The sequence below is a fragment of the Lissotriton helveticus genome, chromosome 6 (assembly GCF_964261635.1).
Source record: "Lissotriton helveticus chromosome 6, aLisHel1.1, whole genome shotgun sequence".
Classification (NCBI taxonomy): domain Eukaryota; kingdom Metazoa; phylum Chordata; class Amphibia; order Caudata; family Salamandridae; genus Lissotriton; species Lissotriton helveticus.
In genome coordinates this window covers 1,121,298,764-1,121,319,883 of record NC_136067.1, presented here as the reverse complement: position 1 = coordinate 1,121,319,883, position 21,120 = coordinate 1,121,298,764, and the positions used below count along the sequence as shown (strand labels likewise).

Sequence of the window (21,120 nt, the reverse complement as noted above, 5' to 3'; positions counted from 1 at the left end):
AGCTGACCTATTAGCGCCTGTGAAATAACGTAGATATCCCTGGAGATGTGGGGGTTCGGCGAGCCATGTTTCCTGTAGAGCCACTATGTCGAAAGATCTTATATAAGCTACGAATTCTGAATCCAGCATTTTAGTGGCTAAACCGTTGATATTCCAGGAGCATATGCGCAGTTTGTTTGGCCTATGCTCCCGTGGAATTTGGTCGATTTGTCAGTTGTTATTTTTTGTGGTTCTCACAATCCATCTTTGATCTTTCAACTCGGTTGTAGCGACCCTGTCTGCTCCTTTCCAGCAGGTAATTTCAATGTGCTCATTGCTACTTGTTCCACATGGCCCTGCCGCGCCTCTAAGAACCGAGGTTCTGAAGCTGGCAGCGTTTTCTCTAGGGTCCAGCTTTACTTCTGGGTATAGTATGTCCGGGTATCTTGACTTATATGTGGTTTTATCGTGATACCCCAGTTTTTTAATACCTCGGCTTCTGATAGAATTTTCAGCGCTATTACACCCGAGGCCCAAGTCGCCTTTGTCGCTTCCCTTCCTGTGCCTTCTAAGTCTATAAATTCAATAGACAGCAAATCTGTGTTTGATACGTTTGCCAGTGAAGGGATGTGTGATAATAGCCGTAATATATTGCTTCTATTGAGGATGTCATGTCTTCCTTTGGAGATGTAATCTGGGTTAAACCATATAGCGTCAGGGGTATTCCCTTGATCGTTTATACTCCGCCCTCCATTGTAGATGTTTATTAGTGTTTTCGGGACTGCGCATTCCGTTGGTCTTGCTTTTACCAGATAGGTGTCGGTTTTGGTCGCTCCTCCTGACGCTTGATCATCGGCGCATTGGTTAGGTGCAAGGGTTTCGGGATCATTGTGTCTCCCCCTTCCGCGCAACCAATGCACATTGCCTGTCAGATTTACAGGTGCCGGTTCTGTTGTTATGCGGTCTCCCCGTGTATGTATTGTCGCAGTTGCTTGATAGATAGCGTATAATTGGCTATCCGTCAAGCCTAAACCTATGCCTTGGCTTTCTACTCTTTTGTCGATTCTGTCCAGAGTAAGACCTTGTTTTGTATTTTGCGTGAGATTGGGGCTGGTCTTTATGTTGTTTTTTGGTACGTTTGGCAGGCCAGAGTCGCAAGTGTTGGGCTATTCCTAATTGGTTGTGCAAATACTAATTGGCCGTATTGAGAGTGGGCATTTTGTTCATCTGTTCTGGTGTTTGCTTTTGACAGGTTATCAGGTGTTTGGCACATTTCATTGGGGTTTTGACTTAAGATTTTTTCTTCCCCAGATTGTGATTTGTTTTGCTCTGTGATGGTAGATCGGCCAAAGAGTTGTGTAAATCCTTCGCGTTTTGAGCAGAGCTTATGTTTCCTGCCTTTGCGCTTTTTAGCTCGCCTCTGTTTCGCGTTAGGTTTTATATCTATGTCATCTTCCTCTATGTTGTCCGTTGGTAGAGGGCTCATTGATCCCATGTCTTTGCCCGCTATGCTTTTATTTGGATCATTCTTTTTAGCTTGTGCTTGTGTGCTTGTGCTCATCAGTTCCATCTTTCTTACGGCTTCTGAATCTTCACCAGTTTTTCCTTTTTCAACCAATTCTGTTTGTGTGGAAAGAGCGATTTTAGTGGCTTTTGCTGTTGTATGACCCTGTATCTCATTATCCAGCATAATGTTTTGCTGGGCAGGTCTTTTGAGCTGTGTGCACAGGTCTGTCAATAGTGTTGGCAGGATGGATAGCTTATCAATAATTGGGCCGCATCTGCACCCACTGCTGGTGCTTCTATTTGTGTCTTGTAGGAGGCCCAATTTGCTCTGAAGAAGCGTATTTAATGTGCCCAGCTTCCCATTTATGGCGACCACGAACACAGCTAAAGTGTCTAGTAACGTTAGTTGGGCATCCATTTTCTCCGATTGGTAGTGTAGTGCATCCACCAAGAGTTGTACTGTATTTAGGATGCTGGGCCAGGCGCTTTCCTGCCCAGAATCTTTTAAGAAATTTTCTTGGCTTCCAGGTGGCCCCTTAAAGTTTACTGCTCCTTCTGGCGTGCCTGATTCCGCCTGATTTTCCTGCTTGCCTTCAGTTCTCATAGACCGTGTGTCTGAGGCTGTTCTGCTGCTGTTCTGGTCTTGAGGATATGCAGCTATAAGTTCTTCCCTCTCCTCCTTCCCCAAGTAAGAGGATATTTCTATCACCTCTGACGCTAGGCTCACTTGACTTTCTTCTTCACTGTGAGTCCTTTCCGTCTTCTTGTCACCAGCCTCTTGTTTTTTGTAAGAAGTGTCCAGGACTATCAAAGATAAGTCCTTCTCTTCCTCACGATTAATTCCAGTTTCCTCCTGATTTATAAGTTCCTCGAGGCGGCTTGTGACCTCTGGACTTTTTGTGTTCCTCCTAACGTTGCCCTCGGCATTGTCGCTGATGCTGAGTCTGCTATGATCTGGTGTTCTTGGTGACCTATCCTTTGCTTTGTTTGACCAATGTACTTGGATTAGGTTGGTATCTATGGTCAGTTTCCTCCCTGTTATGGCTCCCACAGAACCGGTCTTTCGCTTTAACTCACAATTAGTAGGCTGGTGTGTTGATGTTATTTGAGGTGAGGATATAGGCATTGTACTGTCTTTTCCTTTGCTCTTATCCTTGTCCTTGTCCTGTAGGGACTGTGTTCCGCTAAACTGAAAAGGTAGAGGTAGCTGAATTGGTTCCAGGGGCGATTGTAATCCTGATTCTTCGTTGATCTTTGAGAATAGGGTGTCCAATGCGTTTTTTAAAAAGCAGAATTTTGTGTAAATTTTGGGCTGGAACGAAGATTGATTTTTTTTTTACTCCTTTCTCCATTGACCATGGTATCACTTTTTGAGTTTTTGGAAGCAGGCTTATCCGATGTTATATCTATTAAGGAGCTCTGTAACGTCGGCTTAAGTTTAGCTGGCGGAGACCCTTTGATTTCCTCGGGTGTCTTAATTGATTGTTTACGCTTTTTTGCTCCTCCTTTACTCGTTGGGCCTCCTCGAACCCTTCCTGATCTCATTTTGTAGACCTTGTCCCTTGATTGCGAGTTGGTTGGTAGTTGGTAGTTGAAGGGTAGTTGAAGGGTGTCAAGCGAGGCCAAATGGGCAAATCTCCTTATGTGCCCTGTTGGTACTGTTTTCGCTGGTATTTTCCAGACTGTTCCAGCTATAACCCCCGTGTGACTATCAGCTCAGACAAGCACAAACAGGCCCCCAGAAGGCACCCCGACAGTGAACTGGGGCTGAAGTTGTTGAATAGCCAGTGAAGCCAGTAAAGTCCAAGCTCCACTTGTGGCCTAATGCTCGCTGCAGAAAATTACTGTCCTCCAGCTCCCGAGCAACCCAGACTGCCCTCCCCGCCCTGCCGTACCTTGCCCTACTTGACTAGCAGCCACCCGCTGCCGCTGCAGAGACTGCAGAGAGTGGCGCTAGATTTGAAACAGTCTGTAAGTCTGTAAGGCGAACAACTCGGCAATCTGGCGTGATGGCAAGCGGACGGGCGATGGGCAATGAACAATGGGTAATTGACTGAGTGGAGGTCAATTAGCTAGCAGTATGCTATAGGAACAGAGAATCCAAAAGGTCACAATAGTAGCTGCGCCAAATCAATTGTACTGTGTACTATGTACTATGATGCTAAGGGCTCACCTCCGGTTAGCGAACTGCTGTCCAAGCGGCCAACTGACCAACTGACCAGCAGATCGGTAGTGCGATGCGAGCTCGGCAGATATAGGCTGCGAGCAGGTCTCCCTCCTCTCTCAGTCACTCACAAGCTGCTCAAGCCGCTCAGCCGCTCAGTCTCTCTTCCATGCGGCTCCGGTGCAGCTGATACAGCTCTAATGTGATATGGAGCAGAGGTCGGGGCGGGGGTCCCGTAGTCGCCGTCCGCAGCCCACTCCGATTCCTCCCCGGTAATCCCGGCTTCCAAACAGCTCCCGGGTAGCACGTTTCCGCACCGCACCAGAGAAATAATGAGCAGCAAGCGGGATTTCGGCAGTAAATGCCTGCGGTGTCTCAACAACAGCGTCTCGGCAACGATCCTCCCGGCTCCCGGCTCGCTTGCACAACCGATCAAGAACTCAAGAAATTAGGCAGGGCATCCCTTTTTACCAACCCCTCCTCTATGCCAAAAATGCCAAAAATTGACATACTTTGGGTTAAAACTGCATTTAAGGACAGGTCGAGAGCCCTCATGGGGGTATACTGAACTATAAAAATGGTCCAACAAAAAGTATGCAGTGATTCATACTTCCCCATCTCCAGAGCCATACCTAGAGTGGATAGATGGCTCCTGGGACAGGTTATTGCTCATTGGGATCATGTTGGGTTTTGTGAGGTGGCATCTTGGGTTTCCCCTTGGCCAATTCGAGCCCTCCAAAGTCTTGATAATGCCCATATGATGAGTCCTCTCCGCAAAGTTAGTTGCATTTCACTCTTTTTTATAATTGTTTTATTGATCTTACTAAAAGGTTTTAATTCCAATTTTCAAGACCTGTCTCACCCTGCTTACCTTCTGGAAACAATTAAAGACTTGGCTTTTCAACAAATAACCACCCTCGCCTGGCCTTCCCTCTGCCTAGTCCGCAGCGCTGAGACACCAAATGATATTTGCGCACTTTATAAGGTGCTTAAATAAATAAATAAATACATTTTATTAAAGCAAGGGTTTTGGTCTTCGAGGCTAGCCCTAGTGTACCTGCAACAACTTGATTCCTCATCCAATTGTGCTTGCTTATGCCCTTTCCTCAAATGTGAAATCAGTATAAGAAATTCACTAATGTTTTAACTAACAGATTAAGTTTTAGGGTGATATTTATTTGCACTTTATCAAATCCAATCTGCATTTTTTATTGAACGTTCTGCACCGTATATGCATTCACCTGTAATGAAATGAAATATTGTGAGTTATTTATTGATTATGTTTTTTAATTGTATGCCTGTATTTACAGTTGTGGATATTTGTCCATTGTTTTATTACAGTCGTTTTTAATGTAGGCTTTTATGGTCACATTTGTGTACGAAATAAAGCTTTGATTGATTGATTGATTTAATATCTGTATTGCATATATTGGCCATAAAGAGACATATAACAGTCTAGAGAAGGAGATATCAGTGTTTATAACTCCAAAACCTTGACAATGTTTTAAGCCAATTTGGAAAACAAATGAGTCAATCAAAAGTCAATGGAAAGTAAGTAGTTGGTAAATTATTGAGACAAAATAAAAAAGGGTCCTGAACACTAAGGCTATAGATCCTTTCCTAGTGAAGAACAGCCGTAAGAATGACCTAAGGGATGTAGCCAGGGAAGACCTGCTTGAAGCAAGTACCTTAAAAAGTAGTTCCAAATTCTGGAGACTAGTTAATAGCCCAATTCTGGCCCGGATCCTCAATGTCTCTGGGGTCTCATATCACTGAGGTCGATTGGGTCTCTTTTTTGGAGTAGTCTTTCAAGATTATTCACTCAGCTAAAGTAGGGAATGAGGGGATGTGACAGGGACCTCAGAAATTGGTATTTTCCCTTTAGGAAGTAAAGAAGGGTATAGCAGGCTTAACCAGGAGTAGGCCCCTGGGCCCAACGGCATCTTTCCAGATATGTATATTTCTGGTGTTGAGGTATGGGCTCCAGATTTGACCTCACTTGTAAACTTGGTCGTAAGGAAGGGACCTCTGCAGACATGGGTGTCTTCTATCATTGTCCCTGTCTTCAAAAGGGGGACATGGACAACACTGTGTGCTATAGACCCATCCCACTTCTTGTTGGACTTGGCCCTTTTTTTGCAGGGTTATCCCTGAACTTTTTGCCTTCCTCCTATATTTTTTCTGACCTGTTGTTGGCTATTTTACTGGGCACTTTACCACTGCTGATCAGTGCTAAAGTGCATATGCTCTCCCTATTATAAAATGATGTATGAATTGGTTATTCCATGATTGGTTGGTTTGGTTTATCTGTCAGCCCCTAGTACAATGCACCAGGAGTGCCCAGGGCTTGTAAGCCAAATGCTGCTGGTGGGCTTGCAGCACTGGTTGTGTCACCCACAGAAGCAGCCTGTAAAAGTGTGTCTAAGGTCTGCCATTGCAGAGCCTGTGTGCAGTCTGGTACTGCCGTGTTGACTGAGCACGTGCACCCACTTGCCAGTCCCTAAACCTTCCCTTTTCTTCATATCAGACACCCCTATGGTAGGTCCAAGGGCAGGGTGCATTTTAAGTATGAGGTAGGACAAGCCCTGATGTGCGTGGCGTGTCCTAATAGTGAACTACAGCCATTTTTGTGTTTCATTATTGCAAGTGAAGTTGGTTTTAACATTCTGTGTTTGAAAATACCATTTTAGAAAGTAGGTATTTTCTTGTCTAACTATCCAAAGCCTGCCTCTGCTAGGTTGTGTATTCCTTGTCTGATGTTTTTGAGTGACAGGGCTGGGGGATTCCAAGAGACAGAATGAGTCAACCCAGTGGTGAATAGAGAGATCTGCATCTAGATGGGTGGGAGGAGTTGCACCTGGGGCCTGAATAGGGCTGTGCCTGCCTTCCACAATGCTGGCTCCACTTCCTGTGGTGCGGCTGATGTCTCTGCTCTGCACTGTGAAAGGAGAGAAGGAATCGTCAACAGAGTGCTTCAGAGCTGTGCCTTTCCTCCACAATGCTGGCTTCACCTCCTGTGGGCCGTCTGATGTTTCTGCCCTGCACTGTGAAAGTAAAGAAGGAGTCATGTAAACAGAGTGCTCCAGAACTGGTTTGGACTAGGCAAAGGCCCCTCTGCCCTCAGAGGACAAAGGATTTTTGGGTATAAATATTGGGACCCTGATCCCAAGAAATTAGATCACTTTTGGACAAACAGGAAGAAACCTTTACTGAGGAGAGGAACCTAAAGAAACTGAGGAGAGACTATCCCTAAGCTGAAGTGCTGCTTGGGGGATTGGCCTGCAGTGGTTGCCTGACTTCCAAAGGAAGGAGAAAGGAACTTTGTGTACTTTATTTTCAACTTGTAAGGATCTCCAAGGGCTTGGAACAGAGATTGCCTCCTGCTGAAGTCTCAAGGACAACAGACTTCAATCCCCAGCTCCCCAGAGTTCCTTGCTGCTGTTTTGGGCCTTCTGCGGGACTGTGCGTCGCAAGGAGCTGGAAGCGAGACTCAAGAGGAAGAAGCGTGTCACCGTAGCTGCTGCTGCCGTCGCATCTTGGATATCGCCCTGTAGCTGTCGTATTGCACCGCATTGAGAGAAGCGTCGAGCAACGAAGAGGAAGCGTGTCGTCGTCGATGCTGCTGCCGTTGCATCGTGGATGTCGCCGCTGTAGCTGTCGTATTGCACCGCATCGAGGGAAGTGTTTTGCAACGAGGAAGAAGCGCGTCGCCGTCGCTGCTGCTGCCGTTGCATCGTGGATGTCGCCGCTGTAGCTGTCGTATTGCACCGCATCAAGAAAAGAGCCTTGCATCCACAGGGAAGCTGCTGCCGTCGCATCTTGAATGTCACCGCTGTAGTTGTCGCATTGTGCGGAAGCCTCTCGCAACAGCGGAGAAGAATGTTGCAGCCGAGGCTGTTGCCGTCGCATCGCTGAACCAGGGTGTCGCCGCTGCAGCTGACGCATCAAATCAAGACTTCTCGCATCATCGGAGAAGCGTGCCGCATCTGGAAGATCTTCACGTCTTTATTTCGTTGCACCGGAACTGTGCCGCATTTCCATCGCTGCAACACTGTTTGTTGTGGAAGAGTCACGCATCGCAAGGTACATTGACTTAAAGTGTCGCATTTTAAGAACTGAACAGAACTAAGCTAAAACTACCATTTTAAGTATAGTATTGTGGATTTTTGACGTTTGTGGTCTTGTGTTAAGTCTATATAAAGAATACGTATTTTTAATATACAACTGTGTGGTGTCCATCAGTAGTGTTATCACCGGGTTACTGTATGTGGTCACAAATGCTTTACACACTTCCTCTGAGATAAGCCTGTCTGCTCGTGCCAAGCTACCAAAGGGGTGAGCAGGGGTAATTTTAGGAGTGTACCCCCTTTCCCTGACTAGAGGCAAGGGTCCCTATTTGACACTAGTACCTACCTGTGCCAACTAGAGACCCCCAAATCTAACATTTCTTAACTCAGTCGTGAAGGTAGCAGGGCGAATGCTCCTGGACAGATTAGGGAAGTGTGCTGAGGAAAATTATATTCTCTCAGGAGTGCAGTATGACTTTCATTCTGGGAGGTCAACAGAGGACAAGTGTCAAAACCTCAATATGTTCTTAAGTAAATATACCATTGCGTGCCCTGGCTAAATTCACTTAGGGTTTATGGATCTTTCCTCAGCGTTTGACCGAGTCAATTGACGTAAATTATGTCAAGTCATGTAATCTATGGGGGTGGTACTGTGACATCGTCCAGTTTTTAAGAGATATGCATATGAATACCACAGCCTCCGTACGTTACTTCAGCAATCTTGAATGTACTTGAAGTTTCCATATTAAAAGGAGGGTTCCGCAGGGCTGTATCCTGGCCTCATTTCTTTTTAACCTGTATATTATTAATCTGAAGCAGGTCCTGATTGACACCAAAGTGATTGTCCACATGTGGGATCTCAGTGTTTAGCAGCACTAATATATGCGGATGAAGCTGTAATCATGGCAAAAACTGCCAGGGGTCTACAGTCTTTCACTAACTTCATGGAGGCCTTGGATTTATCGGTTATTGTTCTAAAATCCTACATGATGGTGGTGGCTCTTGATAGACCAGCATATGCAATTTTCCCTGGGGACCAGTGCTCTCCCAAAGACAAGAGTTTTTTCTTATTTGGCCTGATATTTGATTCTTTCCTCTGATGAGTAGGAAGAAGAAGGAATTTACACGGGCAAATACAGCTGTGTTTAGTTTTCCCTCAAGACTCGGGAGAAGGCGATTAAGGGTCTACTACAGATCTATCAGGCAAAATGCATTTCTAGGCAGTCTGTGGGAGCGAGGTCTGGGGAATTGTTAATCAGGCCAAATTGCAGTCCGTTGAAAACTCTCTTGTGTGTTCCGCACAGCGCACCAACATTTTCTGTGCATGAGGGACTGGGCGTGGGGTATATAACAGATGTCACAACATTCCGCCCCTTCTCTTTATGGTTAGATATTTGGACAAGGCCTGCGGCCAAATTGAATAAGGAGATCTTAAGCGACTGTGTGTCCTTTGACCGTTCACTTCTTATTCCCTGGCTCAATTACATTAAGGACCTCTCTCAGAGCCTAGGTAGGACTGAGCTGTTTAGCTCTCTGGAGGGACTTGTTAGGACTGACCGTAAATGGGCAAATGAACATTATTATTGGCTCAGGTCTTTCTCTAGAGAAGAGGCTTCCCTTTTGAAATCCTGAGTGTGTGCCTACCTCCTGTTGAAGTCCATTCCTTTTATTGATCCATATCTTTTCATCAGAAAAGCATGTACAGCATTTTTTGTTGACCAGAATTAGGTTTGATCTTTTTCACTTTTTGTTAGAATTTCCTCAGTGGAGGAACGGGGATCATTCACTGGGGTCCTGCGGCAGTGACAATCTGTCCCCATAGGACGCCGTGCATTTTATATTGTTCTGTACATTTTATGAGGTTTCAAGGAAGGCATTCATTATACAGCTGTTAAAAAGAACAAACTCTCTTCAAGCACGACGTGCACTGTAGTATTTTCAATTGTTACCAGAAGAAATTATTTTTAATGTGGTATGCTTCTTGACAGCTGCCATGAGATTGAGGAAAACCTGTGATTGATTATTTAACCTGTCTGGTATTGTTTGTTTTCTTATGAGCTGTGTACGTTTTTATGTACAATTCTTTGTATTGAATTGTATTTATGTTAATGAATTTTATGCTTGATGTTTTATTGTATATGCTGGGCATATTTTAATCACAGTTATTGCTGCTGTTTTCTTCCTTCATGGTTGTTATACAAAGAACAGAATAAAGCTTACTTTGAATTTGAATTTGAATTTTGAGATCAAATGAAAAAGGGTCTTGCCTTAATATAGCTACAGTATTGCATATATAGCACCGTAAGGCCGATTGTACTTAACATGCATTTTCTTCATGGCTTGCCTTCTTCTTGGTCTACACCAATTTCAGTTTTAAAGCTTACATTGCCATTGCCCTTTACCTAAAATACCTTTTAACATGTGAATTATATAAAGCACTGGTACACCGTAACAGAAGTGTGTAATTTTATGCTATGAGCTTTGGTATAGAACAAATCTGACATTTTTTTGTTCTCCTAGTTATGTGGTCTATCTGGGATGTGTGTTTTTATGTGCTTCTGGTATTTAGGTGCAGACTGTGGTTCAAGTTGTCTTATGAGGAAGTGTTTTGGTTATTAAGTCCATGCCTAAAAAAGTGTTGCATCTGTTGTGTGATATGAAGGTTGAGAAATACCCGTTTTCCTTCAGGTGAAACATTACAGAGGCCTCCATGAGCAGGCCAGTACCTACATGGACCTCCTCTGCTCCAGGTGTGACCTATCAGATTCTGAAGTGAAGCACACTGCCACAGACATTCAGCAAGCAAAGCACACGGTGAGAGTCCGCTTGAACTATACTGTTCTGTCTTTAAGTGCCCTTTCTCTGCTAATAGGAGATGCACACAACATGCACTGAAACATAAAAACATTTCACTCCAAATTTGAAAATGTTATTTCGTTGAAAAGAAAATCATCCTAAGAAAGGCATTATGCTTTTTCCCCCAAAACTTTGAGTAAACAGTTATTGGTGGTTTGCTATGAATATTTGTCTATGTGTTTCCTCTATGTGACAAACCATATCAAATTAAAGGGGTGTACATTTGTTAAACTCAAGGACATTCTATAGAGGTGGAAGAGTAAGCCTGTTTCCATGTTAGTCAGCAAATAACCATTTCGAAGGTAAGTATATCCTTTATAGGCCAAGCAAAAAGAGTAAATAGATGATGCGGTATGTAATCTTTCAAGATAGTGCTTCTGCATTTTCAAATGGAACATGTGATTGAGTAACTAATAAAGGTTTGAAAAATAATATAATGTACTGTGCAAATGATTTCTGTCTCATACATAATGTATCTTTGCACAAAGCATATGCATTTCTTTTTACACCAAGACAGAGAAAACCTCCTTTTAATTACATAGCAGAACATAAAGCAAAGCAAAATTGAATAAACACTTAGGGGCCGATTTACAAAACTAATCTGAGACAAAATCCTAAACGTATTACTTTTGGTACTCACAGAAGGCATTTATTAGTAGCAAATTTAGGATTTTGTCTTAAATTAGGATTTTGTTTTAAGTTAAGCTTAAGTTTGTTCTAAGTTTTGGTCTTCTGTGAATACCAAAAGTAGTAAGTTTAGCATTTTGTCTCAGATTAGTTCTGTGAATCAGCCCCTTAGTTAAGTCTTTGTACAGATAATGATATAAAATAACATTCAGAACTTAACAGCCTGATTTATTTGTTGGCAGTAAGCATACTCCGTCGCAGCGGCAATGAAGTATCCCTTTTGTCAATATAATGGTCCACCCACCAAATTTATACGTGGGCAGACCATAGTTTGCCAACGGTGGAGACTGCTCCGTCTCCACCATGGGCAAAACTTCTCTGATGACCCAGCAGAGTAAGGACTGTTTAGATGGACAGGCATATAGCTGTTTTACTGCCCTTCTCCGCAGGTGACACTAGCCATAAGTGGCAGTAAAAAAACTAAAAATGCCCTCATTGACATGGGAAATGACTTATATGTCGAGGGGACAATTTTTTTATTTTATTTTCAAAAACCCATTTTGGGTTTAAGTTTTTGAAAATAAAAAAAGTTTTGAAAAATTACTGTACAGCTCTGTCAGGTTTGACGGAGCCATACGGCAAAGTTCCAATACATTTACGTACATATACGGAACCACCTTGATGACTGTTCCTGTGAATGGTACAAATGTCCACCGAGGAAGACAGACATGTCTGAATTTGGTAGGTTGGTACTCTCTCAGGGTGATGGAGTAATTTACTCCATCGTCCAGACAGATTACAATCCCTCAGCCAAATATTAAATCAGCCCCTTAGATCACTGGAGGTGAATTTGAGTTGTGAACTGCAGAAAAATATTATTTTCATGTATTTAAACAGAGCGAAAAATAGCAACAACCATATGGTCCAGTAAAGTATAAAAACAAGTGGAATGTTGGAGGTATGAAAAAAACAGAGGACAGTGAAATCGAGAGTTCAGTGCTTCGATGTTCATAGACATGAATTAGAGTTGATAGATATGTAAAGAAAGATATCGATCTGAGACGTACTGCAAGAACCTGCAAACGATCTGAAGTAGTCCGAAAGCCAACTATGAAAAAGGCAAGGATATGTAGGAGGAAAGAGAAAGTTGCAAAGATATTGGTTTAGCTGGTGAGAAGAGGTGGGGGAAAAGGCACAAGCTATCAAAAATTCTAGTGGTGTAATTATTTTAATACTAACGTATACAAAAAATTAGTGGAGGGAATGCTTGAATTATTTTCAGCCGCTGGTAGTTACCTGGTGTTGCATCCCAGTCCATCATTATTTTGCACAGCATGCCACCTCATTTTGAACCGAGACATATGCAAATCATTCCTGGCCCTGCTCCAGTGAGAATAGTTCAGCCCGCACTGCCAGGCCAATTCCTCTCTGAACCGGAACACAAGCAACCTGGGACTGGTTCCAGTGACCCAGTGTGCACGGAACCCACGTCTTTGCACACCTGCCCTACTTTGTGTGATACTCTAAGTATACAAAAAAGTGATAGATGGAATGCTTGCATTATTCTAAGCCACTGGTAGTTACTCAGGATGCATTTCATTCAATCTTATTTTGCACACCATGCCACAAAATTTTGGACCCAGCCATATGCAAATCAGCCTTGTCTCTTCTTCAATGGTAACAGTCCAGCCCAAACTGCCAGGCCGGTCTCCCTGTACCGGAACACCAGCAATCCAAGTTTTGCTCTTGTTTGGACTCATCAGCCAGGTATAGCATGGATCCGGTCATACCATGTGTATGGGAAACATGTCAAGGCTTAACCGTCCCACTTAGTATGACACAGTAAAGAATACAAAAAAGGAACACTCAAATTAATCTGAGACACTGGTAATTACTCAGGTCATATCCCAAACCATCGTCAGTTTGCATACCATGCCACTTCAGTTGGATCCATCCGGATGAAAAGCCCAACCTGAACTGCCAGTCCAGGTCCTTCCTCAAACAGTAAACAAGCAATGTTATGACTCCAGATTCTTCCATTTCACCACGCAGATACACGGCGCACTTCTGAAGCAATTATAAGCCACCCTGTGTTGGATGTTATAGCTAACACTCCACGCACTCTGCATGATTGTGGAGACTACCCAGTCATGGGACAATAATGACAGAGGGACTAAAGATTTCCATCTTCTGGTAATTACTTTTTTGGATAATAGAAGAGCCAGTCCAAGAAACAGGTGATGAAGGCCACTGTTGCATTCTTGCGGCAGGGATATATTCCCAGCAAGGTGCTCCAAAGATTATCTAGGATATCGCAGCCTATGACCTCAGTGAGTGCATCAAGACTCCTGAACAAAATGGTTGCAACTCAGTACAGCTCCACAGCATATATGTCAGGTCAGCTGGTCTGGTATGGCATGTGGGAAAACCAGTGGAGACTGAGAGAAAGAACTGGGGAAGCTTCCGAGGTGTGAGGCCCTGTGAAATATTTTGAATATGTTTGATTCAGGAATTATGTGTGACCTTGGAGAAGTTTACCATCACACAGTGCTACACTTTGTCATTGAAAACTTGTTGTAATTTGGATTCCCAAGAATGTCTGGGGGGGCTGAAATGTAATTCCCACCTGGTCTCTGATGTCTCTATAAAACCAAGTAAAACCAAGTAATCCATCTCCTCCCATTACCTATTGTGTGGAGATCCTTATTAGGTTAAAAGAGAAACTATTAGACCCATAGGAATCTAGGTATAACACAATATTTATGGAACAATCATTGTCATTGGTGTCAGTTGATAAAGGATATTAAATTAGGAAGCTAGATAACCTCCTGCAATTAGTGACATAATATTGAAAAGTTGACAAAGACCACCATAATCATAAACAAACAAAAAGAGAAGAATTTTATGTCTTCAAATATTCCATTCCATCAGAATGTCCATAAAAACACAGACAAAAACTGAAAGAGTGCAATGTGTCCCCAGTGTAACACCACAGCAAAACCAAATAAACAGTAAAAGTATAGGGAATGTCTAATGTGTTTGCAACAAACAGTCATTAGGAATTCTTGTATTAGCCCATGTGGCAAAATTAGCAGTTCCTTTGCATGTTTGTTACTTTTCTGTTCCAGCGACGTTTCAACCCTTAAATAGCATACAAGGTTCTCATCAAGAATAAAGGAATATGGGGACATCTGTAATAATTAATAGAAGAGGATTAGGTGGTGTTCTAAATTGTGTAACACATAAGTGTACGTGAAGAGATTACCTGACAGACCCTAATTAATAGGAGATGGAAATTAATAACCGCAATTTCGGGCAACTGCCAACGAGAAAATAAATACATGCACCCTAGTGCAATAGAGAAGATATGTACTCACTCAGAAGAATGTCATCTGTGGAGGTAAAAATAAACAAGCATTGACATAGCCAATAGGTCTCGCCTTTGGGACCTTATGTGTTTAGCCAGAACATTTGGCTTTGTTGTAGAGCATTGTGGCTGCTGTGCATCATGTTGAAAAGTTATAATAAAAAGTGTTAAACATTTTTGTTACCTTTATACAAACCAAAACGACATTATATACAAGTGAACAACCTCATAAAAAAAGATTTTAACATAAAAAATGTCTTATAGTTTATTTGTACTTGCAATGCTGGCAACTTCTTCCTGCTTGTTGTCATGCTTGTTTGTTATACATTTTTTTGGTGTGGGGGAGCGGGACATAAATAATGGGGGAATGGAGGTTGTAAAACAGTAATTTAATGAAAACACGAGCAGCGGATAGACACTAGGGCAGAATCAACAGATGCCAGATTCCGAAGGCAGACTGACGTAATGCTTAGGTAATGCTTAGGTGATGTTTAGGTGATGCTTAGGTAATGCTTAAGTGGTGCGCTGATGCAAAATGGTGGTGGTGAGTGATGTTTGGTGCTCAGGTGGTGCCACTATATGGTGTGTATTGGAGGTACGTTGTGGATTGTGGCATTGAAATATGTTCTTTGGTGTGTAATTATGTGGTGTGTATTGGAAATGTGTGGAGGTCAATTGTGTAGCCTGGAACTGTGGTGTTGAGTCAAATTATGCTTAGTGAAATTGTGTCATGGTGTGGAGTGCATTTATGTGGATTGGTGGTATCTGGCATAGAGTGCAATTATGTGGGGTGTATTTATGTAGCATTCAGTAGAGTGCAATTATGTGGCGTGTACTTATGTGGCACTGAGTGGTATTATGTGGAGTGTATTTATGTTGCATTGAGTAGAGTGTAATTATGTGGCATGTAATTATGTGGTACTGAGTGGTATGTTGCATTGAGTAGAGTGTAATCATGTGGCGTGAAACTATGTCGCACAGAATGGTATTTTGTGGAGTGTATTTATGTTGCATTGAGTAGAGTGTAGTCATGTGGCGTGTAATTATGCGGCACAATGGTATTATATGGAGTGTATTTATGTTGCATTGAATAGAGTGTAATTATGTGACATGTAATTATGTGGTACTGAGTGGTATTTTGTTGAGTGTATTTATGTTGCATTGAAAAGAGTGTAAATATGTGGCGTGTAAATATGTGGCACCAAGTGGTTTTATATGGAGTGTATTTATGTTGCATCGAGTAGAGTGTAATTATGTGGCGTGCAATTATGTGGCACTGAGTGGTATTATGTGGAATTTATTTATATTGCATTGAGTAGAGTGTAATTATGTGGCGTGTTATTACGTGGCACTGAGTTATTATGTTGAGTGTATTTATGTTGCATTGAGTAGAGTGTAATTATGTGGCATGTAATTATGTGGCACTGAGTGGTAATATGTGGAATGTATTTATGTTGCATCGAATAGAGTCTAATTATGTGGTGTGTAATTATGTGGCACTGAGTGGTATTTTGTGGAATGTATTTATATTGCATTGAGTAGAGTGTAATTATGTGGCGTGTTATTACGTGGCACTGAGTGGCATTATGTGGAGTGTATTTATGTTGCATTGAGTAGAGTGTAATTATATGGTGTGTTATTACGTGGCACTGAGTGGTATTATGTGAAGTGTATTCATGTTGCATTGAATAGAGTGTAATAATGTGACATGTAATTATGTGGTACTGAGTGGTATTATGTGGAGTGTATTTATGTTGCATTCAGTAAAGTGTAATTAAGTGGTGTGTAATTATGTGATCCTGAGTGGTATTATGTGGAGTGTATTTATATTGCATTGAGTAGAGTGTAATTATGTGGCGTGTTATTACGTGGCACTGAGTGGTATTATGTGGAGTGTATTTATATTGCATTGAGTAGAGTGTAATTATGTGGCACTGAGTGGTATTATGTGGAATGTATTTATAACAAGAGAATCACCTTCCGTCTCCTCACCCACGCACACAAAGCCCTACACAACCAAGGCCCGAGCTACCTCAACAACCGGATCAACTTCTACACCCCCAAGCGCCTCCTCAGATCAACCAGCCACGCCCTCGCCGCCGTCCCCCGCATCCGAAGAGCGACAACAGGAGGAAGGTCCTTCTCATACCTGGCCGCCAAGACCTGGAACTCACTCCCAACCGACCTGCGCCTGACCCAAGACCACCTCTCCTTCAGGAAGAAGCTCAAGACCTGGCTGTTCGAGCAGTAACGGCACCCCCCACCCCCCAAACCAGCGCCTTGAGACCCTACGGGTGAGTAGTGCGCTCTATAAATGACCTGAATGATTGATTGATTGATGTTGCATTTAGTAGAGTGTAATTATGTGCCGTGTAATTATGTGGCACTGATTGGTATTATGTGGAGTGCATGTTGCATTGAGAGCAGTGTATTTATGTGGCGTATAATTATGCGACACTGAGTGGTATTATGTGGAGTATTTTTATGTTGCATTGAGTAGAGTAATTATGTGGTACTGAATGGTATTATGTGGAGTGTTTTTATGTTGCATTGTATAGAGTGTCATTATGTGAGGTGTAATTATTAACCCTGGGCGTAGTGGGGCTACGCGTAGCATCACGAAGTGGGGGGGAATCTACGCACACCCACACACTTAGCATAGCCAAACTACGCGCCGCCCGCCTCCCTCCTGCCCTCCTCTAAATGCCCTTAAAATCATTAAAAACATTCTAAAACTAATGAAAACGACTTACCTGAGATGTTTCTTCGAATCGAGTGTATTTATGTGGCATGTAATTATGTGGTACCGAGTGGTATTATGCAGAGTGTATTTATGCTGCATTGAATAGAGGGTAATTATGTGGCTTGTAATTATGTGGTACTGAGTGGTATGTGGGGTGTATTTATGTTGCATTCAGAAGAGTGCAATTATTGAGTGGTATTATGTCGAGTGTATTTATGTTGCATTGAGTAGAGTGTAAATATGTGTTGTGTAATTATGTGGCACTGAGTAATATTATGTGGACTGTATTTATGTTGCATTGAGTAGAGTGTAATTATGTGGCATGTAATTATGTGGACTGTATTTATGTTGCATTGAGTAGTGGAATTGTGTGGCTTGTAATTATGTGGTACTGAGTGGTATGTGGGGTGTATTTATGTTGCATTGAATAGAGTGTGATTATGTGGTGAGTAATTATGTGGTACTGAGTGGTATTATGTGAAGTATATTTATATTGCATTGAGCAGCGTCTAATTATGTGGCATATTATTACATGGCACTGAGTGGTATTATGTGGAGTGTATTTATGTTGCATTGATTAGAGTGTAATTATGTGGTGTGTAATTATATGGCACAGTGGTATTATGTGGAATGTATTTATGTTGCATTGTATAGAGTGTCATTATGTGAGGTGTAATTATTAGCCCTGGGCATAGTGGGCGTAGTGGGGCTACGCGAAGCATCACGAAGTGGGAGAGAATCTACGCACACCCACACACTTCGTGTAGCCCCACTACGCGCCGCCCGCCTCCCTCCTGCCCTCCTCTAAATGCCCTTAAAATCATTAAAAACATTCTAAAACTAATGAAAACGACTTACCTGAGATGTTTCTTCGAATAGAGTGTATTTATGTGGCATGTAATTATGTGGTACCGAGTGGTATTATGTGGAGTGTATTTATGCTGCATTGAGTAACGGTAATTATGTGGCTTGTAATTATGTGGTACTGAGTGGTATCTGGGGTGTATTTATGTTGCATTTAGAAGAGTGCAATTATTGAGTGGTATTATGTCGAGTGTATTTATGTTGCATTGAGTAGAGTGTAAATATGTGTTATGTAATTATGTGGCACTGAGTAATATTATGTGGACTGTATTTATGTTGCATTGAGTAGAGTGTAATTATGTGGCATGTAATTATGTGGACTGTATTTATGTTGCATTGAGTAGTGGAATTGTGTGGCTTGTAATTATGTGGTACTGAGTGGTATGTGGGTTGTATTTATATTGCATTGAATAGAGTGTGATTATGTGGTGAGTAATTATGTGGTACTGAGTGGTATTATGTGAAGTATATTTATATTGCATTGAGCAGCGTCTAATTATGTGGCATATTATTACATTGCACTGAGTGGTATTATGTGGAGTGTATTTATGTTGCATTGAGTAGAGTGTAACTTTGTGGCGTATAATTATGTGGCACTGAGTGGTATTATGTTTAGTGTATGTTGCATTCAGTAGAGTGTAATTATGTGGAGTGTAATTATGGGGCACTGAGTGGTATTTTTTGGAGTGTATGTTGCATTGAGTGCAGTGTAATCTTTGAGCACATAGTTATGTGGCAATGAGTGGTATTATGTGGAATGTATTTATGTTGCATTTAGTAGAGTAATTATATGGTGTGTAGATATGTGGCACTAATTGGTATCATGTGGAGTGCATGTTGCATTGAGTGCAGTGTAATTATGTGGCATATAATTATGTGGCACTGAGTAGTATTATGTGGAGTGTATTTATGTTGCATTGAGTAGATTGTAATTATGTGGCATGTAATTATGTGGAGTGTATTTATGTTGCACTGAGTAGTGGAATTGTGTGGCTTGTAATTATGTGGTACTGAATGGTATGTGGGTTGTATTTATGTTGCATTGAATAGAGTGTGATTATGTGGTGAGTAATTATGTGGTATTGAGTGGTATTATGTGGAGTATATTTATATTGCATTGAGTAGCGTCTAATTATGTGGCATATTATTACGTGGCATCGAGTGGTATTATGTGTAGTGTATTTATGTTGCATTGAGTAGAGTGTAATTATGTGGCGTGTAATTATGTGGCACTGGGTGGTATTATGTGGAGTGTTTTTATGTTGCATTGAGTAGAGTAATTATGTGGCACTGAATGGTATTATGCGGAGTGTTTTTATGTTGCATTGATTAGAGTAATTATGTGGCACTGAATGGTGTTATGTGGAGTGTTTTTATGTTGCATTGATTAGAGTGTAATTATGTGGCACTGATTGGTATTATGTGGAGTGCATGTTGCATTGAGTGCAGTGTAATTATGTAGCATATAATTATATGGCACTGAGTGGTATTATCTGGAGTGTATTTATGTTGCATTGAGTAGAGTGTAATTATGTGGTGTGTAATTATGTGGCACTGAGTAGTATTATGTTGGCACTGCTTGGTCCGTAGTATGCAAACAAAATAAGAATTCTATTATGGTGGGGGATTTTCAGTTGGTAAATTCCATCGCCTTAGTGCCTGCAACACTGAATAGAAATTAGGATCCTGTAAATACGGTATCGTAGGCCACAGTTTCTTTAAAATAGAAAGTTAAATTTGGGTCTACAGTGACAACATTAAAGAGCCAGTACGCACTGTAACATAAATTAGACAATGGTATATGGTGTACGTGTATCACAGTGCAATTACATTCCAGGACTATTAAAATGTTACCGAAGACAGTTTGGGAAGTCCGTAGCTATACACTCAATTGCATAACATTTTGGGAAGCATTGAAGTATGAGAAGGTGCATTAGGACCCCTAGTGCCATAAAAACAAACCAGAAACAGTAAAGAAAATGTAGTACAGTAGGTAAAGCACAAAAAGATTGTGCTACAGAGCTCTTAGGGCATGAGGTGTGTAAAAAAATCCCATAAAGATACAATGAGGGTGTTACGTTGCTGTGATGCCTGCAACACTGGCTAGAAAAAATAATCATGTAAATGTGTTCTGAGAAGTCTATAGCTGCTCACATAGAAGTTAAACTGAAAAGAAATAATGCCATTAGGGTTGGGGAAATGCAGCAAGGGAAGTCCATAGCTGTTATGCCTGCAACAATAAGTACAAATTGTGGCATTTAAAATGCAGTCGAGGAAGCACACAAAGAATGTAGACCAGTGTCTGGGGTTCGTGAAGAAAGTGTTAAGTGTAACAGCATGTGGTAACTAGTGCCTGGGGGGAGGCCCGAAGCAGGAGCTGTGAGAGGAGACCAGGACACCCCTTTCCATAACAAGCGCAGCCGCAAAAGTGAAAGCAACTGCGCTATGTTAAATTAGTAACCTGATCCACGACCAGCTGCCATCCTGCACGCCACTGCTCACTCCCGAGACCCAAAGGCCATGGGAGTGAACATTTAGAGGAAAGGCGGGATATGCACCCGTCTTTAGCCATTTGCATGCTTTCATTATTGAAAGCCACACGCAAAGGCCAATGGAATATGCGGGAGGAGTCCGACCCACACAGGGTAGTCTCTGGAAAGTCTGGAGTGATTCCAAGAGGCCCTCTCCTAGCTCAGCGCATGCGCGCTGCGCTAGGTTCGACCTAAAAAAACAGGGTGGGTATTCCAGGGAAATAAATAAATAAACCAGGGCAATCCCTGATAAGCTCAATGGCTCAGGATGTAGCTAACACCTGAATAAACTGGAAGCTGCCGCCGACGATGAGCGCAGTTAGTGAGTTATATTCAATTGGATGAGCTCCACTGAATGGCAGCTCGCTGTGAAGATTCAGTTCCCTGACAAGGCAGAGGACAGCGCAGGGCAGCTG

General features: G+C 42.2%; 1 protein-coding gene across 1 annotated transcript in view; it reads left to right on the top strand.

The window, feature by feature from the left end:
- The window catches only part of SYNE1 (spectrin repeat containing nuclear envelope protein 1), a 2,361,447-nt gene that overhangs the window by 1,387,070 nt on the left and 953,257 nt on the right, over positions 1 to 21,120 (top strand). Inside the window, exon 73 of the mRNA XM_078648775.1 lies at positions 10,405 to 10,530. Coding sequence (XP_078504901.1) covers positions 10,405 to 10,530 — 126 coding nt within the window. The remainder of the gene's footprint in view (positions 1 to 10,404; positions 10,531 to 21,120) is intronic.